General features: G+C 50.5%; 1 protein-coding gene across 12 annotated transcripts in view; it reads left to right on the top strand.

Annotated features, from left to right (window-relative positions):
* The first annotated feature begins 2,442 nt into the window (after positions 1–2,442).
* DVL3 (dishevelled segment polarity protein 3) overlaps positions 2,443–21,089 on the top strand; it is a 32,461-nt gene continuing 13,814 nt past the window's right edge. For 4 of the 12 annotated variants that reach the window (XM_030280624.4, XM_072933569.1, XM_072933570.1 and 1 more), the window contains exon 1: positions 2,490–2,800. In XM_030280624.4, coding sequence (XP_030136484.1) covers positions 2,634–2,800 — 167 coding nt within the window. In that variant the 5' untranslated portion in view covers positions 2,490–2,633. Of the gene's footprint in view, positions 2,801–21,089 lie in introns of all 12 variants that reach the window. The other 8 variants (XM_072933572.1, XM_072933574.1, XM_072933573.1 and 5 more) reach the window with 4 other exon arrangements.

Raw genomic sequence — 21,089 nt, forward strand, 5'->3', positions numbered from 1 at the left:
AGAGCAGTCTTGAATGTGGAATCATTGCTGCCCATCGCTGAGAAATGCAAGCAGTTAAGTACTTTATTTTCCTAAGACTATAATAATCAACTTGTCTGCCTTCCCATGTGACAGGGAGGGATGGATGGATGGAAGGAAGGAACCTGGTGTTCCTTTATCAAAACTGCAACTTCAGTTAACAATAGTAACCCTTTTAAAAGAAGATAATAATTTGGATTTGCTTAAAGGTGTAAGTGATGGAACTCAAGTACATCCACCTCTGCTTTGGGCTGTTCCAAGATGCACTAAAATGTCTGAAGCCTGTGTACTCTGTAAGGAGAAGCAATGTTATCAATGCTACAATTTTTAAGTTGCAATAATTGAAAAAATAAGCCAACAGGCTGTTCAGAAACTTCCTTGTGGACCTTGGAGTGCACAGCACAATCCCCTCCTGCTAATTTCTTTGGCACTGTGTTCTTAACTTCCATTCAGTGAGTCATACAGCACAAGGCCTCTGTGAGCAGTGAAACTGATCTATCATTGAGGCTATTCAGTCACTTGGCCTGTTTTAAAAGAGAAGGCAGCTGTAGCAATGAGATTTCATCTACTACTACCCTGGTGGTGTGGCACCCCTCCCCTGTGCTGCATATGCTCCCTTGAGAGCTCAGCAGTACCAAAAATTGCCCTTTTGGTAACAAAGGTGTCTGATGTGTACAATACAGGCTCCAAGGTGCACCCACGGCTGTGCTGCGAGGTGGGTGACGCCTGGCAGTGGCCCTGCCAGGGACACACTAGGATTCTCTCATATGTGCCTGCTTTTGGGGCAGGGAGGTGTTGCAGAAGGACTTTAAGATTAGCTCTATCAGAGTTGACACAGGAAGAAGCAACTTAAACTAAACTTTTCATTCCTGACCTGGATTCTTCATTCCAGGTACAGCAGCTTTTACTACAGGGCTCTGAGCATAAGGAAATTACAGTCTTCCAAGAGCTGATGTGGAAACATCAGCGTCTCAGACCTCTTATAACTTCTGCTTACCTGAGGACTCCCTTGAATTTTTATTCTTTTTTCAGTTTAATGTCAGGTTCTTCCCCCAGTCTAGGAGTGCTGCCCAGGTAATTACTAGCAATGCCTGCAGGACTCTTTTATGCATTAGAAGGCTTATTTAGCTCTGCCTGCCTGAGGAACTTGGCTCTGTTCCCTGTAGGATCTCTCTGGCTCCTTTTCCTACGGCAGGGGAGTCTAGTCTGAGGGCTGATCTAGTCTCATGCCCTGTGCAGGCCCCTGGTGTGGTGCTATCTCTGCATGTTCCTTCTAATCCAGGATGGTGCAAGGCGGTTCTTGCCCTTCCTGTTGGTGGGTGTTCCCAAAACTCCATCCACCCCAGTTTTGCTCTCAACCACAACTCTGGGAAACTGCTGATGGAGATGGTTCCTTGGTGCCTGCTGGGTGCTGGCAAGGTGTGCAGAGTGGAAACCAGACAACCTGAGACTGCTGTGGAACAGAGGCAAGTCCTGGGGGCAGGGGTCACAGTGCTGATGATTACAGGTAAGAATTTGCTGGGGTCTGGGGAGACAGGATGGGAAGAAACCACACAGCCAAAGGGTGCCCAGTTGAAGAAGCCATGGTATATGGAAGAGAGGATTCTCATGAAGAGCAGAGGAAAGAGGCTACTTGGTAAGGAAAAGGTCTGGGCACTGGGGTTAGTTGTTGGATGGTGACAAGGGGTTCAGAGGGAAGCCGTAGCTGGAGAGGAGCTCTGGGGTGTGTGGTAGTCTCTGTGTGTGGTGGCCATCTGAGACAGTATGGAGAGTTCAAAGTGGTCTGTACCTGGGAGGATGGGGTAGAGATGGATATGCCTCATGTTTTGTAAGCTGTACTCATGGGGCACACAGCTGTAGAGGAGTATGGGGAAGGCTGAGAGGTGTGTGATAAAGGACCAGGGCTGCAGAGATAGAAGGGGAGGCCTGGGGTGTGGACAGAAGCGGAGGTCGTGGGACACAGGAATGACCCTGTGTGTGAGGCACCATCAGAGGGTGTAAAGGGGTGTGAAAGCTGAATGAAGGTGGGGAGCCTGGGAGAGGTGTATTCCCAGCTGGCACTGGGAATGTGGGTGCACGGGGAGTACCAGGCTGCGGATAGGAAGATGTGGACGTAAACTATAAATCCCAACGCACCCAGGGGCGATGGGGCTGGAGGTGGGCAGTCCTGGGGCCATGCACCCACACGGGGCACGGCAGCACCGGGGCTGGATGGGTGTGCAGGGGGGTCCGTTCCAGCGGAGGGGGTCCGGCTCGGGGGCAGCGGGCGGGCCGGCACGGTGACGGGGTCTGACCCAAACTCGCTGCTGCCCGCTGAGCCCGGTGCCGGCCCACGGTGCTCCCGGGGCCGCTCCCGCGCCGCGGCCCCGCGGGGCGCCGGTTCCGGTTCCGGCGGGGCCGGGACGGCGGGCGGGGCGGGGCCGGCGGGGCCGAGCCTGCGCCGTGCAGCCGGGCGGCGCTGGGACCGGAGAACAAGGGGCGCGGGGGGACCGGGCGTGCGGAGGCCGCAGCCGGGCCGGGGCACGGGCGGGGGCCGGGCCGGGACCGGGGGTCCGGGCCGGGGCGGCGGAGGCGGCGGAGGCAGAGGCGGGGGCCTGGCGGCCGGGCAGGGCGCCATGGCGGCGGCCGAGACGAAGATCATTTACCACCTGGACGAGCAGGAGACGCCGTACCTGGTGAAGCTGCCGATCCCGGCCGAGCGCGTCACCCTCGGCGACTTCAAGGGGCTCCTCAACCGCCCCAACTACAAGTTCTACTTCAAGTCCATGGACGACGACTTCGGGTGAGCGCGGGCCCGGGCCCGGTCCCCCGGGGCCACGCGTGGAGCCCGGGCCCCGCGGGCCTCCCCGGGGAGCAGTGGGGGTGGCTGGGGAGCTCCCGCCCTCACGGGGCCGGGGCTGGGGCTGGCTGCCCCCTCGGCCCCGGCAGCGCCCCGGGACGGCGGGGCCGGGACCCCCGGGATGGGGAGGCGCCGCTCTCGTGCCCGGCGCGGGGCCGGTGATCCCGATCCGTCTTCCATCCCCGTTGCCTTTCTTTGGCGAGAGTGGGGATGGTGACCCCCTTGGGCACTCTCTGGAGGGACACACCCTCCGTGCACCCCAGGACCTCACCTGTGGGAGGCTGGAGGTGATACCCCCGTGCACATTCTCTGGGGTTCGTTCTCCCTGGGTGCCGCCTCCGGGGACAGCCGCACATCCTCGGATCCCGCATCTGCTCTGGGAAAGCTGCGCCATGCCAGCTCCTCAGTGAGGGAGCTGGTGATGCCCTGCTTCAGGTGCCAGAGGCACCTTGGAGGAGACCATTATTCCCATCTGAGGGTCACTCCCTCCCCGTACTCAGGATGTTTGGCCAACACCTTGCCTGAGGTGGTCTCACCCATGCAGCCCACACTGGGGTGTCCAGGGTGGCATCCCCAGGTTATATCCTACTCAGGACTGTCACTCCCCACCAAAAGGACCTGGGCATCTCCCACTGTGCCTGCCTGGGGAAAGTGCCCCTTGCTCCCTCCTCCAGAAGGGTGAGCCACCTCCATCAGCCCTTTCCATGGAATGGAGTTGGGGACAGTTTTGTTTTCCTACCATCCATTTTGGGGAGGGACATCCATTTTGTCAGCTTTGTCCTCTGCATCTAATTTTTGGGAAGAATGTGTAGAGAAGACCAGCTTTCTCCTCCCCTACCTCCATGAAGAAGGAGTGAGAGCTCTCCACGTGCTGCCCATCTCTGAGGAGGAGGTGTATGCAAGACTCACTGTACCCGTGTACATGTCCCATCCTCAAAGTGAGATGTCCCGTGCTCCATCTCTGGTATAGAAGAGGGGTGCAGCCCTGTCTCCTATCCCATCTCCTGCAGGGCAGCTCTCTTCCAACAGTGGTGTTTCCATCACTTCTTTTGTGATGCCCTTTGGTTCCTCCATCACAGGTGACTCACTGGAGGTGAGGAGGTGTATTCTGTCTCTTGTTTGGATGTTGTACTCACTTATCTTCTGGGCAGCCCCTGCTGTCTCCTACCTGCATAAAGTTAATGTTCTGGGGAGCAAATACCATGGGAAGCCAGCTCCCTGTAAGACCCTCTGTCCTCACTCTGTTTTGTCCAGATTTCCTACATCTGACTTTCCTTTAGCCATTTTGAGGACCTCTTTTTCCATCCTGGGACTCTCTTGGTTTCTACAACATGTGACTCTACCATTTCTAACACTTTGATGTTTGAAGGAGTTGTATGATACTTCCTCCTCTGAAGATTTGGTGTTTACAGTAGTAGGTCTTGTGCATGGAGCTGGGTTTGCAAAGTGTTTTCAGTTTTATATTCTTCCCAGTGTCTTCTCACTGCACCAGATACCTCTCTAGGCTGTGATTTTGGCTTGTACCCCACGTTGAACAGGGCTGGGCCTGTTTGGGGCTTGGATGAGATCTGTGTGGCTGCCTCAGCAGGGGGTGCTCACCCCTCCCCTGCCAAATTATCCCCGTGCCCAGGTTCCCGTTAGTTTGGGAGGTGCCAGCTTTCAGATGAGGCTTGAAATTTGGAGTCACTCCTTTGACCGCAGTCTGGAACGCTTTGCCTCCCTAAATTCCTCCTGACCCAGTGGAGAGCTTTAGTCCTCAGAAGCTTCCCCATTTTCTCCTGGCAAATAGAAGTCTCCAGCCCTCATTTTCCATAAATTTCCTCAGCAATATCAGTTGTCTGTGGATTGTTTCCTGTCCCTCAGCTGTGTTCTAGCGTTGGGTGCTATGAAACAGCTGCCTCTCCCTGTCTCGGAGATGACCATGTTCAGTGGGGGGAGAAGTGACTTCTCCGTGCATGCTGTTTGTAAACAAATGCTTTGGGATCCTTTGAAATGTTGTTCTTGAAGTGAATTCAAACTTGTCTTGAATGAAACATTGCCATGTGGGTGGGAGAGTGTGCAACTATAAACAAAGTTTAGTAATAAATAGCAGTGTCTTGCATTGGGAAGAGGGGTCTGGTGGCAGTGAAGTTTTGTGCTGTGCTTTTTCATCCTCCTCTATCTCTTTAATGTTCTACAAGAGGAGCTAGATGATTGATAGATTAACAAAACTCAACAATAAAGCAGCATAGGGAGTTATAGTGGGTGATAGCAGGGAGAAAGGAAAGTCACTCAGGAAGACACCACAAGATTAGTTGTGTCAGAAATGTATCGATGAGATTTTTGTTGTGACCAGCCCAGCTAATTTGTTTGGGAAGCATAAACCGCTGTGGAAGGAAAGGCACAGCTGACAGGGGGTCAGGGCTGTGTGTAGGCAGCCTGTTCCTTGGGGAAGTCCTGGGCAATGAGTTGAGCAGTTGGAGCAGTGTGTGCAAGGCCTGGGGTGAGAGAGAGCAAGCCTTTGTCACCATGGATGCTTCATCAGGAAAGCTGTCTCTGCTGCTTTCCAGAGAGCTGAAGAATGTGCTGGTGGTTGGCTGGAACATGGTGGGAACAAGCAGAGCAGTCCAGCTGCAGCCTTGTCTCTGAGAAGCCCTGAAGCCCTGGGCAGCACACAAAATTTCATGATCCCTGGTAATTGATGTCCATGAGAAAGTGAGCCATTGGCCTGCAGGGAGAATCAGGGGCAGGAGGCACCTTGGCTGCTTGACTGCAAATGCATGGGCAATTAGTGAAAACTAGACTGGAGGTTAACAATGGTGGCATTCAGAAGCTGTGTGACAGGGAAAAGCATTTCTCTCTCACACATATATTCCTCTCAGCTCCTTCCCTGAGGGGATTCCCTCAGGGTGCCTTCTGTCTGGCTTGTGCTGGGCTGGTGTCTGTCAGCTGGGCAGTGTCCAGGAGTAGGACCCAGGTTAAAGCCCCCTCAATGAGAGAAGTAGGTGGCCTTAGGGCAGCTGATCAATGAGGAGGAGGCCTGCAGCTCCCATGGTTCTGATTTGGACCTTCTGCTGGATCCCTGTGGCATAAACCAAACTTTGCTTCTCATCTTATTAGGAACACAGACATCTCACCTTCCAGAGCCAGCTGGAGTAGACTCCAATATTTCACCTCTGTAGCCCAGTCTGAATCTTTCTCACTCTTCCTCCTTTTTTCCAGGCTGTGGATCTCCAGTCTGGTATTCCCTTCAGCTAACCCCATCCCCGAGGCAGTATTACAGCCTCAGTCTTGGTGTGTGGGATTTTTCATTCTTTTGTTTATCTTGTTAATATTTGTTTGCTCTGAGAATCAGAGTTGTGATGGAGCAGCTTCAGTGTTTACATCTCCTTGGAAATGTGAACTGAGGTTCCCCTGGGTGGCTGTGGAGTTGTCGGGCTATGGTAGGAGTTAGTGCTCAGCTTCAAATAATTAAGACCCCAGAGTGGTGTCACTTCTGGGTGGCAAAGAGGAAAATGAGAAGAATTCCTGCACCTGGTCCTGGGGAGAGGAGTTGTGAGCAGCAGGAAGGCTGCAGGGTTTTGTTCCTGATGCAGTGGGCTGCAGCTGTCCATAACAGGGTGCAGATATTTCTGCCCTTCTTGGCTTTGTGTGGTGCTTATCGCAGAAGTGGAGGTACATGAAGGTCAGCTGATGGATGGTGTGAGTGTGGCAGTGCACAGATGTGGTAGATTCTTCTTGGATCTGGAATGCTCTGACCATGAAGTGTGGAGCTACCCTTGGCTGCTAACACTGCACTCATTAGAGAGGGAAGGTTTCTTCCTGCAGCTTGAATCTTTTCATTCAGTGTTTCACAGGTAAGAGCTGTGCGCTGATCAGCAGGAGAGCACCTTAGATCAGTGCTGTGACTGCTTTAGAGATCCATATTCTCCATCAGACCTCCCCCAGGTTTTTAATGGGATTTTGAGCAGACTTTTTAATTTTTTGGTTTTTTCTTAATCGATAAAATGGAATTTCCAACTGTGCTTTATTTTGTCCATTTGACACTGGGAGCTTCTTGGGCAAACATTTGTGTGTCTCTTAGTATGACAGAGCTCTCAGTTCCATAAAGGTGCTGCAAGAGCAGGATGGTAAATTCTGGGCACCAGTGCAGTTGGGAAGGGAACAACCATGCTGATGGTCTGTAGTTTGTAGTTTGCTGGGACATAGGCTTCAGTCATGTGTAAAATGTTGTCTCCTACCCAAATCCGTCATGAGAAATGTACATGGGCAGCGTGGACTTCTCACCAGCCAGGTATTGTGCCCTGTTGCCTCAGCTAAACTATTTGTTTTTTTTTTATCTGGTACAACTCTGAGAATATTCTTATATCAGCTGAAATGTGATTTCTTTTGATTCGTTTTTTGTTTCTTGGTGATACTGCTCATTTTCTATTGATCTAAATGTGTTCCCACAGGGGCATGCTAAAGTTTAAGCTAAACTTTTCAGAGCATTTTAATGAGTGCAGTTTTGTGTCCAGGTAAATCCTTAGCACTTGGCCTAAAGTTCTGCCTTGTCTTTCCATAAACTGTGGAGTGCCTGAAAGTTTGAATTTATTTTGCCCGTGAAGAAACCACTTTGGTGATCATTTCGCTTATCTTCACTTGGCCACCTCCCCTCTTCTAGACTGGAGAGCAGAAGGGCCCCATTCTTCTACAAGGAGACCACTCCTCCCTCCCATCCTGGTTCTGCGTTGCTGGGAGAACACGAGTGATCTGAGGTACAGCGGTGGGGTGGTGCTGCTCCTCCTGCCGCTGCTGGTTTCTCCCTCTTGCAGGTCTCTATTCCAATTTTAGTTTCATAGCTGTGGTGAGTGATTCCTTGGTCTCAGCTGTGAAGTGAAAATTGGTATCCAGCTAATCACTGGCCCAGTATCTTATCCAGACCTGCTTAATTATCACCTGCTCTCCGAAGCCGGGTACGAGGCAGTGATCAGGACAGGGCTCTGGAGGCAGAACAAAGCGGGTGCTGAGGGAATTCCCAGTGTAGGGGTCAGATGCCATTGGTATTTGGCGGCCTCATCTCTGCACATGTGCATGAGGAAACGCGTTGATGCTCTCTGAAAGGCTGAGTGATTTATTTTTATTGCAGGGTCTTTTTGAAATTGATACCAGCGGTGACTGTCCTGGCTGGAAATGCTGGGAGCTGGGGAAGGGATCCTAAACTTAATAAGCAGTGTCAGTTTCTAAAGCAGTGGTGAGCACTGGCATGGTGCCCCTGCATTCCCTGCCAGCTCTTTGTAGCATGTGTTGGGGGAGTTGTTTTATTTTGATTTCAGGAACTTTTAAAAATTTATTTTTAATTGGAAACTTTTGCTGTCTCCAGAAGACCTTTGCTTGTCCCATGTCCCTGATGGAGATTGCTTCCATGTCAGCATGAATTTCATGCTGGGAGAGGTTGGCAAGAAGTTTGTGAGTGAAAGGGCCTACAAAACTCCCTTGCATGCTCACGTCCTTTGTGGTGGTCTAAGTGACAACATTGGCCTTCAGTTTTTTCCAGTTTCTAGTCAGTCCCTGTCCATTCCATGTGGAGGGGAGAAGTTTACACATGAAAGGCCACAGCACCCCATCTGTTGTGCTCCAGAGGATGTGTTTCCATGCCTGCTGTGAGGTGAGCTGCCCTGTTTAGCAAGGGCCCACCAGCAGTTACTTCAGACATTTTACATGTAGGTTACTGCAGCCTGTGCCTCTGTCTCCTGAGCTGCTGAGGATTTGGCAGAGAGCTGCTAACCACTGTCTGCATTTGTGCTGGGGAGTTCCTGTAATGCTGCCCGTGCTTGGGGTGGCCCATGGACACTGGAGCTGATTCTGGCTGGAGCTGCTGCTGGAGGCTCTTTCCAAGTGTTGTGGTGGTGGGGGCTACAGCAGTGCCAGGGTTGAGGTGAAGATGGAGATGGTTAGTTGACAGTATTCCCTGCTTCCCTGGATTGTATTGTGTGTGCCTGGCCCTGTGTGTCCTGCTGTTCAGACCCAGCTATTACTGTCTCTGTAGGTGTCCAGCGTTCTCAGTTGTGGTTGGAGCTGTGCTCTGAAGGCCACATTGGATGGCAGTCACAGCCTGGTTTCTTTGCCCAGGGGTGGTGTTTGGAAAGCCAAGTTAGCCAAATCAGGCTGCAGACCAATATCCCTAAGGCCTTATGTGTCCTGTGCAAACAATGAAGCTTTACAACAGCTATTGAACTAGTTTGCAGCCAGAACTGGTCAGAATTTTTTTTTGACTGAATGTATTTTCTCCCAAAATATGGTGTCATGTTGAAGCCAGCATTTTTCTTGGAGAGGCATTGTTTTCAGTTATGTGTTTGATGGGAATGTTTCTTAATTTTAAGCCTCTTTTGTCATTTCTGAAAAAAAAGAAAGGTCAAGAGACCTTTACTCAACCATGTGAATGCAGCTGTTTTGGTGCAGTTCAGTATTCTGAAATCATCTGGAGGACTCTGATCCTCCGAATTCCAGCACAGAGCAAAAACCTACCTTGATGTCTCAGAAATTGCTGCAAAGTAAATCGGTGTGCCCTGGCTGTGGTACAGCTGTGCTCCAGCATGGTTCAGCCTTGGAGGTCGTGGAAAAACACCATAAAAAATGGCTCATAAACCACCATAATTTGGGTCACAACCTGAGCATATTTTGTTGTTATGGTACGATAGTTGTGGCCCCTCTGCTCATTTTTCTGGTTCCTGCTGAGATACATATTTTTTCTAAAGTGAACTCTAGAATTTCATCTAGAACTTTGCCATTCCCAAATCTTAGACACTGGCTCACCCACAAGGTGGGTACTGGGTCTTTTGGGTGGTAGTAAGCAGTGATGTTCCTTCCTACATGGCTGCAGTGAGAGCAGGATGTTGCTGGAGGGGCTGCATTTCATAATGGGCTCTGAGAAGGGAGATGCTGGCGTGCAGGGGTGGAGGTAGATGGTCCATGAGCCCGACGTCATTGTGCTTGGAGGACTGAACTTTCAGTAAGTTCCTCTTCTCCATCATGCTCCTGGCTTCTTTCTCCTGTGATTTCTTCACCTAGTCTCCTAGCAGGTGTGAATTCCTCAAGGTGGAGGCTGCCACCCATCGCCTATGCACGTGGGGATGCTCAGGAAAGAAGGGTTTGTGAATATAAGCAAAGAAAATCTGGTTTCCCCTGCAGCTTTTCTGCACACATGGGTTTGGCTTCAGTCCTCTGTCAGGGTGGGCATCAGGCCCTTCATCTAGACTTGAAAGCTGTCTGTGTAGAGGTGTAGGGAGCATAGTTGAAATTCCTGAAGTCCTTTTTGGGCTCAGTGTACTTAAAGGGGTGGGAAACCTCTTCCATGTCTGCATGGCAGTTGCTGAACTGTTCTGAGCTGAGGGTACGTGCTGTAATGAATTGCTACTTCTCCACCCTTGACTGCACCCAAATAGGTAGAACAATGTTGTGGTTTAAGATATTTAATTTGTGAAAAAGCCCATGAAGTGGATCTGGGCTTGCAGAGCACAGCAGATACTGAGTCTGCAGGAAATTGCCCTCGTGTTGCACCAGCTTTGCATCGTGTTGCACATCTGATGAAGCAGCAGTCAGGGCTGTGTGTTTTTGGTGTTTCCTATTGATTTCCTCCTCTCTCCATCCCTTGTTTGTTATTCAGAGCCTGCCCTTCTGACCTGTGCTGGATGGATTGTTGTTTTCCAGAAGGGGGATGTGGCACCACGTGGCTGTGTTACTGTTTGTCCCGCTGGTGCTGGCTTGTTAGGCAGCAGCTGGCAAGTTAAGTAAAACTTAATCCCGCTGGTGGCTGCCGTTGGAAATTTTTGGACCAAATCCTTTTGTAAAGGCTTTTTGGAAGGCGTTTCAATAAGGTACAAATAGGGGAATTAGTCTAATCTCTGTGACTTTGTCTGCTTTGTCCATGTGCTTATCTGTGTAATGCCATGGTGGCCTTAGGAGAGAGTGTGAGCTTTTGGGCTGTGGTCTCTGAGGACTGCATTAGCTCGCAGAGCTGAAGCATTAGTGTTTCCCTGAGCCCCAAAGCCCTTGGTTTCACTTGTTTCCATTACTATGTTGTTACTACTGTAGCACTAATATTAAACCCATCCAGGAATGGGCTGGAACTCTTGGGAGGCTTTGGCAGGCAGAGATGCCTGGCGCTGACCTTCCTGTGCTGTGTAATTCTGTATCACAGGGGAGGGTTGGGACTGTTGTGGTTGCTGTATCCGTTATTTATTAAAGGTGACATGCCAGAGGCGTTGTTTTTTCAGTCACAGCTAGCTATGGAAGGTAGCAGAAGCAGCATTTGGGTACCCTATCCACTAAATCCTTTGTGGTGATTATCTCCTCACTGGGGTATTTGTCCTTGTGTCTTGTTGGCTAAAATTTGTTAGGATGTTAAAGCTGGAGGAAAAGAGGGTGCAGTGTGAGCAGGGACTGAGTTGCTGCAGTGGGAGTCTGTCCTTCGGGTCCTGGCTGAAGACAGAAGCTGAAGTGGGAAAGGCTTCCTCACATGACTTGGAGCAAAGCTCTGTTTCTGGAAGAGCTGTCACTGGCTGCTGTGTAGGAAGGTCTTTCCTCTGCTGGTTTTTGACCTGTCCCTAGGGTTTGGAGAGGAATTTATTTGCTATGTGGCCCCTCTGATCACTGGCAGCTGTCTCTGTGATAGGCTGGAAGTTCTGGGTCTGGTAACAGAGTTTGTGGACTTTTCCTTGTTTGCTGGTGGCTACATGCTGGTTCTGGGGACAGCGAGAGTCTGCCAGAGGGGTCTGTGTTTCAGGAGCTTTGGCTCTGCATGGATTATTATAGCAGGGAAGCTGGTGTTAGCACAGTAACCTGCTCCTGCCCGGGCTTCAACTCTTTCCCTCAGCATTACTCTGACTACCTACTCGTGGTCTTTTTGTGTCTCATGACCTGCAAGCAAGTAGGTTGTCCCCTGTACACTGCATTGTGCTATGCTGTTGTTGTTGACAGCCAGAGCAGTGTCAGCAGCAGGTGACAACCTTGGCTTGGTGGCCTGATGCCATCAGAGCAGGGAGAAAGTTGCTGCAGTGCCAATGGCTGTTACCTGGTTGACCCCAGGGAGCAGCAGCTTCTCAAACTGAAGCTTCTTCCAGAAGCTGTGATGGATATGCAAACTCCATACTTGTGTTTGCATACAGCTAACCAGCTGTCCCAGTTCATTCAGCCCTGCCTAGCTCAACCAGTATGTTAGTGCCATTCACACAGAGACTGCCTGTGGGCCCAGATGGGGCTATGCCATGCTGAAAAATCCATACAGGGCCTCAGTGCATGAAATCTTGCTCTTGCACTGTGTTCATTTGAGTTTTCTTACTGCTTTTTGTGGCTCTGAGAAGGGTGGATTTTCATGGTTCTGGCTGCAGAGCTGAGTCCCTTATGGCAAACCTGCCTTAGACCTAGAGCTGGTAAATGCACCTTTAGATCACAGAGGGGGTTTTGTGAGGTGGATTTTTCTTCTAGATTAAAAATGTGTTGTTTCAGCTGGGGCCAAAAAGTTTGACTTGGGAAAATTCTTTAAGGCTATTCCTTGTCTAGTTATCCTGGAAGTGTCAGGGGACTTTGAGGATGTCAACATCTGCATCAGTTTAGGGTAAACTCTGGGTTTCCCTGGGGCAGTTGCAAACTAACACAAGGGGTGTAATATCTCTGGCAGTGTGCATGATGTTGGAGCTGGGTCTGACTTAGCTGTGCCATGTAGAAGGGTTTGTAGATGTGAGGTGGGGACTGTGTCTGGCCATGTTGACTGTAGGGTCCAGCTGTGCTCCTGGTTGATCAACACATGGTGTTGGTGCAAAGTGTTTGTGGTCACTCTACATGTAGCTTACAGGAGAGATGCTTCAAGGGAGCTTGCTGTCAGTATTGCAGATGATTAGGTAGCTCAAAATCAGTGGTCTTGTAACTTGACTCACCAGCAGATCCACAGACACAGGAAATGGCCCTATTGCAGTAATAACATGTGATGAGTATTTCTGGACTGCCTTTGGGAATAGTTAATGTGTAGAATGACCAGTTCATGGGATATTTACAGACTTGTAGACAGGTTGTGCACCCTTCCCCTGCACTCTTCTGTCCTTGAAGGACCTAGGAGTTGGCAATTGTGGCTTTGAGACCCTCCACAAGAGAAACATTCCATGTCCTATGATGGTGATTTCTGGAGGTCAATGGCCATTACCCAGCCTTTGGTGCAGTTGTCAGAGACAGCTGGTGGAAGGTTTTGCATGGTATGTGACAGGGTCAGGTCCAGGAGTTCACAGTGTCAAAGAACAGCAGCAGTTGGACCTGGTGCTACAGTGATCCAAAACACTGTCCTCTTCTAAATTGAGGGGAAGTGTACCCTCTTGTTGAAAAGGAAGATGATTCCTGGTGTAGAGGTGAATCCTGGTAGGACCTGAACTGAATTCTGTACGTGGCAACTGTGAAGACTTTTAATTTACAGTGTTGTATTGGGTCCTGCTGTATGACTTTCATCTGCTTTCTGGACCTCTAGTTGAGAAGGTTGTTTGCCAGCACGATTGATTTGGTTGGGACTTGAGCACCTTTCTTGTATCTTTCTTCTGGCAGTTGAACAGTATTTTCATGCTTGCTGGGTTGTTGGCTGGAGGGCAAGCCTGCCTGGCCTGGTGAAGGATGCTTGGTAGGTTACTTGTTGTATTCAAGGGTTTGGCCCTGTGTCTTGAACAGAGTTTGGTAAATAAGACTGGTGTTAGTGAAATTGATGAATTATATTAAAGGCTACTAAAACATGCTCTATTTGCTGTTTCTTTTTATACAAGGAATTTTTTGTACAATCCACTGCATGACACTGTCAAAAGCAGATGAGGAAGAAAAACAATTAAGTGTCCCTGGCCTAGCAATGGTTAGAAAAATTTGTTATGAGTGTTCAGACCCCTCATGTTCTCTTCTGCCTCCTGCATTTTAGGACTCGAGGGATGTAGTATCATTGTTTGCCCATTTTTCAGAGTTGTGCCATAGCTTGTGATCTGGGACAGAGTTCTGTCTTTGCCACCATGCAGCTGTTGTGACTCTTCTTTGCGTGAGTCCTTTTCATTGTCTTTGGCAAATGTTTTGTGGTGAAAGTTTGTTGTGACTTTATTAACAGCCTGTTGGTTTTATGGGGGTTCTCTGTATGTCTTACAGACCCAGTTAGCAGAGCTGTTGCTGATGGCAGCCCAGCTGGATGTGCAGAGTAGGTGCAGCCATCTACAGCCTGTCATGTTTCAAGACCCCTTCCCATCGGGTAGGAGGTTGAGTCGGTTTCCTGGAGAGACTCTTGCAAAATTGTTTATGCAAGGAGAGAGTAATGTGAGCTGGTCAGTGTCTTGAGGACAGGACACATGGGGAGCCTGCTTTGTCATCTCCTTATGGAGATCTGTCATTAAATTAAATGAATTATTAACATGATGGGGGGAAATGAACCGTGCTCCTCTTCCCCACAGACATCTGCCTTGGTCTGTGTGGTCCCACATCTGCTCTGGAGGTATCTGCCTGGCAGAAGTGTGCTCATAGAGCATAGGGCTGGTGCTGGGCAGGGCTGTTGTGCTGGCAGTCTGTGATGAGGAGGTGCTAGTGAGCAGACTGCTCTGTGCTTCCCCAGGTGTGGAAGTCCAAGCTTTCAGACTTCGTTTCCCACCCTCCCCCTCTTCCCAATTTCCCCCTCTTCTCCTCTCCTTGGTCTCCCGCTGAGTTGATGCTTTTCCAGGAATGAGCTGTACTGCTGGCCCAGCACATTCCACAGCAGCAGCGCTTTCTTGGCAGGAGCCTCTCTTGCTGTTAGAAAAAGCAGGATTGACTTGGTGTCCCTCAGCTGAGGGCCAGAAAAGGAAGGCCTGGTCTTGCATTCCTCATGGTGCATGCAGAGCCTTCACAGGCATCACGGCCTTCTGCCTTGGTTGTGGTGTATGTGCAAACCTCACCCTGTCCCCCCAGCAGCCCTTGGGGCTCTTTGTAGCTCCTTACAGTTGTCTTAACCAGTGTGAAGTCCCTGAACATTGTAGGGGAGGCTGTTGCTTTTCTAGCCAGCCTAGAAAGCTGGGAGTGATTTCTCACTCATGGGAGTTGCAAGGAGCTCCCTGTGGGGCCCAAACACCTCATTCACAAGCTTCTTGATAAGCTGGTGTTGTCCTTTGCGTTTTGTGACCAGCACTAGCCAGATTAAACCCTTTGTCCACCTCTGCACTAGTTTCACCTTTTTCCCTTTCCTGGTGTTTTGCAGCTCTGCCTTGTGGGCTCTTCCTGTTGTTCGTGTCCAGATGGAGCCAAGTGTCACAGCAGACCAAGCCTCCCTCCCCCGTGCGCTTGCTGTCTGACATTAGTGTGAACCACAGCAGCCACATCAGGATTTTACCCTCATACACATTTATGTCTCATACACATCTCTGACTCGGGCCTCTTTGGGCCTGTTTCCTCTCCTGCCCTGAATACAAGCCCAGCTTTTGGCCACTGTTACTATGTGTGTGGAATTGTCTCCATTCCCTAATGGTCATTTCTGCAGATGTTTAACCTCAAATCTTTTTTTCTCACAGTGAGTCCCTGCACTTGTCTTGTATCTTTGTGTTGTGTTGTATCTTTAGTCAAGTTTTTAGTTACTGAGAAGCTGAAACTGAGCTGGCAGTATGAAGAACCTGACTTGGCTTCTACTGGAAGTTCCCGTTTGTCCTGATTTCCAATTCAAAGAGACTGAAAGTGTCACTGAACCTTCGGGGGCCTGCAGAATGCTCTCTTTGATGATGTCTGTAAATGTCCTTGCGGAGGTTGGAAGCATAGCTTGGGCAGGGCGAGATTAATTAGCGTGGAGGTGCCTCCTGCAGTCCCCGTGCAGCTTCCTGCTGCCGCTCAGTCGGTGCAGAACAGGCCTGTCGGGCTTGTTTGCAGAGCAGGGCTGCAGCCAGATGGTCACTCTGGGATCAAGGTGGGAGGGGCCGCCAGGGCTCTGCACTCACCGTGAAATCAGTCTGTAGCTTTGCTTTGATAAGTACTGCTCCTGGGCACGCCTCTGAGCCTGGGTGGCTCCTTCCTAAATGCCATTCCTTTTCCAGTCTTTGGACTAGGTGAACAGGAGGTCTGATCTCTGTCATCTCCCACACAGTAATACTTTTAGAACTGAGCACAGGTCCAGCTGGAGCCAAGCGTTGCCCAGACTTAGGGGCTCTGCTTATCCTGGTGTTTGTCCAGTGGAGTGATTGTGAATGTGTTGATGAGGGCTTCTCAGGGAAAGCAGTTGGCATCTTGGATGTCTGTTCAGCCCTGGCCTGACTCACCATGCAGGGAAAGCACAGAAAGCTGGGGATGGTGCATAAGGAAGCTGTGGGGGCAGCAAAGTGAACATGGTTGAGGGAGGCTCTGGGCCCATAGCAGGGGGACTGGGACTAAATGATCTCTAAAGTCCTTTCCAACTCAAACCATTCTCTAAAAACGAAAGAGCCTGCTCTTGAGGAGTGCAGGTAGTAGCTTGAAATGGAATGACCTTTGAGGACTCCTTGTGATGCTCCCTGGACTTGTTAGGAAGGCAGGGGTGGCCATTCCTGCACAAATGCAGAGGTGTGTTACTGTTTTGGTGGTAGGACAGCTGCTAACAGATGATTTGTGCTTCTTGAGTCTTGAAAAGCACACCAGGTATGCAAAGGAGTTCATGTTTACAGGGGGTGCAGGGACAGACAGGACAGCAGGTCTGAGAATGAAACCATCCACAAATCTGCATTTCCCCTTTTACCTTTACCTTGTGCTGCAGCATAGAGGAGCAGTGCGGAACACCCTGTCTGGGGACTTGGAAGGGGAATTAAATGTGAGAGTGACAGTCTGTTTATGGTCAGAGAGCCCTTCTCACCCCAGTGTAATGCAATCTGTACTCCTCTTCTTTGCACAGGAGGTGAAAATACAGTTAGGGAGACCAAGGAGTGCATTGGCTTACAGAGACAGACAGCTCAAATCCTCTAATCCTGTTTGATTCATCCTGTTTGCCTGCAAAGCCCGAGGTCTCGCCAATACACGTGTGATCACTGCCATGTGTATTCTTTGGCTGTGTCTCTAGTTCTTAGGTGAATTGTATCCCCTTGGGAAATACACATATCGTATCTGGGCTTAATCTAACAGGCACATATTTCCCAACTGAAATCCCAACACTCATAGAGAATTGCCCTGTCCAGTTTTCTAATCTGGTGAAATGGCTGTAGAGCTCATCCCTGTAGCTTCAACATTATCTTACAGAAGAAAATAGGATTTTGCCCTAGAGCCAGGAGCTGCTCATATTTGGGTAGTAAAACATGAAGGTGCTCCCTTTTGCTATACAGCATTATTAATCTGTACAATCTATTGGAAGCAAGACATCCCTACCCTAAGGGGAGTGTACTAGAGGTCTTGAAAATGAGATCACATTTCTAGTGTGTAAATCCCTGAAGCTTTTGCTGTTGGGTAGAAGTGTTTCCTGATGGTTTTTTTGTTTGGTTTTTTTTTTTTTTTTTTTTCCTTTCTTTGTGAACTGTAGGAGATGGGGACTGTTAAGGTTACAGGAATGACCAACCTAATTGTGCACTTCTGGAATGTTGTAAGAGAGGATTGTTTATAATTTAATTTCTGGGCTTTGCACTGTTGGAAAGAACGTGGCTGCTCTGTAAAGGTTTTTCCTCTTAACAATATAGCAGACATCTTACTTCTTTCATCTGCTCTACTAACATTGCTCAGTTGTCTTCTCAGTCTTTGTATGTCCCCTGTTTTTTCATCCTGGCCATCAAGCTTTCCAACATGCTTGAGAGGTCCCCAACCCTACCTCCCTTCTTGGTACTGACTCCTCTGATGCCAGATCCAGCTTTTGTGTTTGTCACCATGTCTGTGATTTCTTCTCTCTAGTATCCTCCCCACTGCAAGCCCTTAGACAGGCAAGTTGGAGGACAGGACTGCCAGAAACAAGCAGTAATTGCTGCTGAGCTCCAAGCCTGCCTCCAAATCTGAGGTTCAAATCCTGTGGAAGCCTTTGTCCGTGCCTCTTGGATTTCTTCTCTTGCTGGGCTTGTATTACTCCATCAGAGTTCTTCGCAGGGACCTCGCTGTGGCTAGCGGATGCTGCTCAGGAGAGACCAGAGCTGGCTGAAGCTAGAAACTCGCTTGTATCCACAGCCTCAGCCAGGCTGGAGGCCACCGAGGGGAAACGAGGAGGCTGGAGCAGAGCAGCTGCGCTGGCGATGTGTGCGCAGCCGGGCTCTGACACGGTGCAGCCGTCTCAGCAGCTTGGGGTTTATGGCCTCCTCTCTCTCCTGTGCACACTCTCTTGTTCCCCACCTTCCCTTCATTCCTAGGACATGACTCTATGATATAAAATACCCTCTAATTTCCTGAGCCAGGCTGGAACTCCCCGGAGAAGGCAGCGTCTGCCTGCCTGTCCCTCACCCGCCTCTGCATCCATGTTCCAGGCTGCTAGCTGCTCCCACCGGCAAGGCAGCGGGAGGGAAACTGGGAGCATGGCACCTTCCCAGACGGTGGGGAGAGGGTCTGCTGGTTCCAAAGGAGGAGCTGGTGGGAGGTTAGGGATGGAGCCAGGGTTGGAGCTGGATTTCCTTTGCTTCCCTCCCTGCTGCCGGGTTGTCCCTTCCCCTCCCCCAGCTGCATGGGAGCAGATGTGCTGCTTGTGTCAGCCCTGGCAGCCCCCTCCGCACACCCCAGCCGGGCTCCTGAGCAGCCAGAGCCTCATCCCCTCCTCCTCTTCTTCCTCCTCCTCCTCCCCCCGGCTTGGCCCCGTGTCACTGGGGATGGCGGTGGAATCATCCGCCCACTCGGCCTGCCTCCCCTGTAACCCTCCCTCCTTCCTCCCTCCCGCAGGTCTCTTTGTTGGAAAATTCAAGGCAGATGAGTGCCGGGGAGCGCTGGGCCTGCGTGCCAGGCGCTGAGCTGCAGCTTGGCCTCGGCATGTGGCATGTCTGCTGGCACCAGGATGGGAAGGGGGCTGGTGAGTGCCCGACTGCAGGGCAGTTCTCTGGGCAGGGGCAGCAGGAGTGAGGGTCCTGGACTCACACTGGCCTGGACATGTTGCTTCCACATGAAAGGATTTTTTCCTGGCCACTGTTCTTAGCCCGCTTGTACCCAGCCCCCAGCAGGACACTGGAACATTCAAAACCTGACAGTAAACTCAAAGCAGTCCCTCTGTAATCAACATTAGGCAGATGTTTTCCCTGGGCTCTGGGAAAAGGAAAGGCTTGGTGAGAACCAGAGAGCCTGAACTCTTTCTGGGTCTGCTCTTTCAGGAATCCCGGGCTCAGACCCCATCAGCTGGGGGCTGTTCACAGCACATTCAGAGGATGGCTTTCCCTGCCAGCACATCCGCGGGACAGTTTCATCTCATGGCTGCCTCCCCATTCCAGCGCGGAGCAGAAACGTGGCACTGCTCACAGCTCCCCCAGAGGCTGCTCGCTCGGTGGCTTCTGACGTGTGAACCTGTGGTCGTGTCCGTGCAAGAAGTGTGACTGGAAGAGTGGTGAGAGGTGGGAGGAGGAAGGCTGCAGCTAGGCTGAGGCTGGAAAGGAATGGAGGAGGAAGGCTGCAGTTCAGGCTGAGGCTGGAAAGGAATGCAGGGCATGAATAGCTGGGATGGTGTGACGGGTGACAGATGTGAGCAGCGCTGCAGAGATATTCCTGCAGAGATATTCCTGCTCGGCATGTGCCTGACTCTAGCACTATCAGTTTTTGCTCTGTAGTCTAAATATATAATCCATTGTGCTCTGGCATCTGGGTGATAAATAGTGATAAATAATGTAGTGGCTGGGGAAGGAGGGAGAAAACTCCTCCGGGGTGGAGCTGACCCCTGGGATGTCTGGGGCAGCCGCAGGGTAATGAGAGTGAGGAGGGACCAGCTCTTAGGACAGAGGGAGCTTGTTCTCCATCAGGCATTGCAGCTGAGGCTGAATGGGCGGGTCTTGGGGTTGGTTTCCTCTGTCCCCACTGAAAGTGGAATAGTTGACTTGTGCTGAGCAGTTGGTCACCTTAACCCAGCAAATATATCACCTTGTCCCTTCACCCACAGGCAGGGCTCTGTGTCCCTGAGCAGGCGGCATGTAGCACTGAAAATTGGCTCTGCCTGAAGTACTCTCTAGGAACTGGCTGCAGTCCAGGCTGCTGGCGACAGTATGAATGGATGCTAGTGCAGCCAGGGCAGGGTGCACGTGTGTGTGCACTTGGAAGTGAGAATAACTTGCTTGCATCGGAAAGGGCTGGTCTGGGCACCGAAGAGGGTGGGTCCCAAGAGGACTGCCTGTATTTTACATTCATCTGGGCTGCAGGGGCTTTGGGCAGAGGCTGGCACAGAACATGCTGAAGGAGTATTAAGCTATCAGGGTTTTAATCCATCGTCACTGCTCCTTTCCTGCTTTTCCTGCTTCTCCATCTGTGCAAGAGGAATTAACACACATCTGGGAGTGGATTAGACTGCTCAAACCATGACCTCCTCATCTGTGCCTTCTGGGGATGGGTTGCCTTTGTACAGTCTCTTTGCTGGCTCTCCAGTTTGTCAGGGACTGTGAGTGCCAGCTGCCAGCAAAGGCCTGGCGACACGCTGCCTTTCACCCCGTGGGACGCCCTTTGCTGAGCATGTGTGACACCGGTGCAACCAGTGGGGCTGGCAGGGTGGAGCGGGCTTGCTCCCCAGGTCTAGGCTTCTAGCACTGTTCATTTGCCTTTTGCTGATGCCTTGTGAGTGTTGGCAGGCCTTGTGTCCTGTGTTGAGGGACAGCTGGGATGGCTCTTGGCACACCAGGGAGCACAGCCAGGAGCCCGGAGCACCTGTTTCTCCAAGCCCCAGTGTGCTGCGACCTGATGGCACTGGGGCGATGCCCCACCTTTGCATCCTCTTTGATTCCCCGTGAGTTGGGGACTGGCTTGGGGACCTTTCAGAGCTGTTGATAGGATTCTACTTCTGAGTAGTGTTAGATACTTATAATCTACTTACTTTTAATACATAATTTCTCTTCGTTTCACATTCTTTACTTGGTTCTTTTTTGTTGGACTTTCTCCCTACCCCCATAATTTATTCGCTAACTAGTTACTTCATGTTTTAGGCATAATATGTGTCAAGCTACCTTAAATATAGGTTGGAAGGGGGAACATATTATCACAAACTAATTGTAATATATCTTTGTATTAAATAAGAGTGCTTTAAATGTTGTCATTGGATAGAAAAGGAAATGAGCTTGTTAAAGCCTATTTTGGTATTTGATTTCTCAAAGATAGTAGTAACTGAATCTTCAGAATTGGCAAGTTGTTTTGATTG

Source organism: Taeniopygia guttata, chromosome 9, assembly GCF_048771995.1.
Source record: "Taeniopygia guttata chromosome 9, bTaeGut7.mat, whole genome shotgun sequence".
Lineage (NCBI taxonomy): Eukaryota > Metazoa > Chordata > Aves > Passeriformes > Estrildidae > Taeniopygia > Taeniopygia guttata.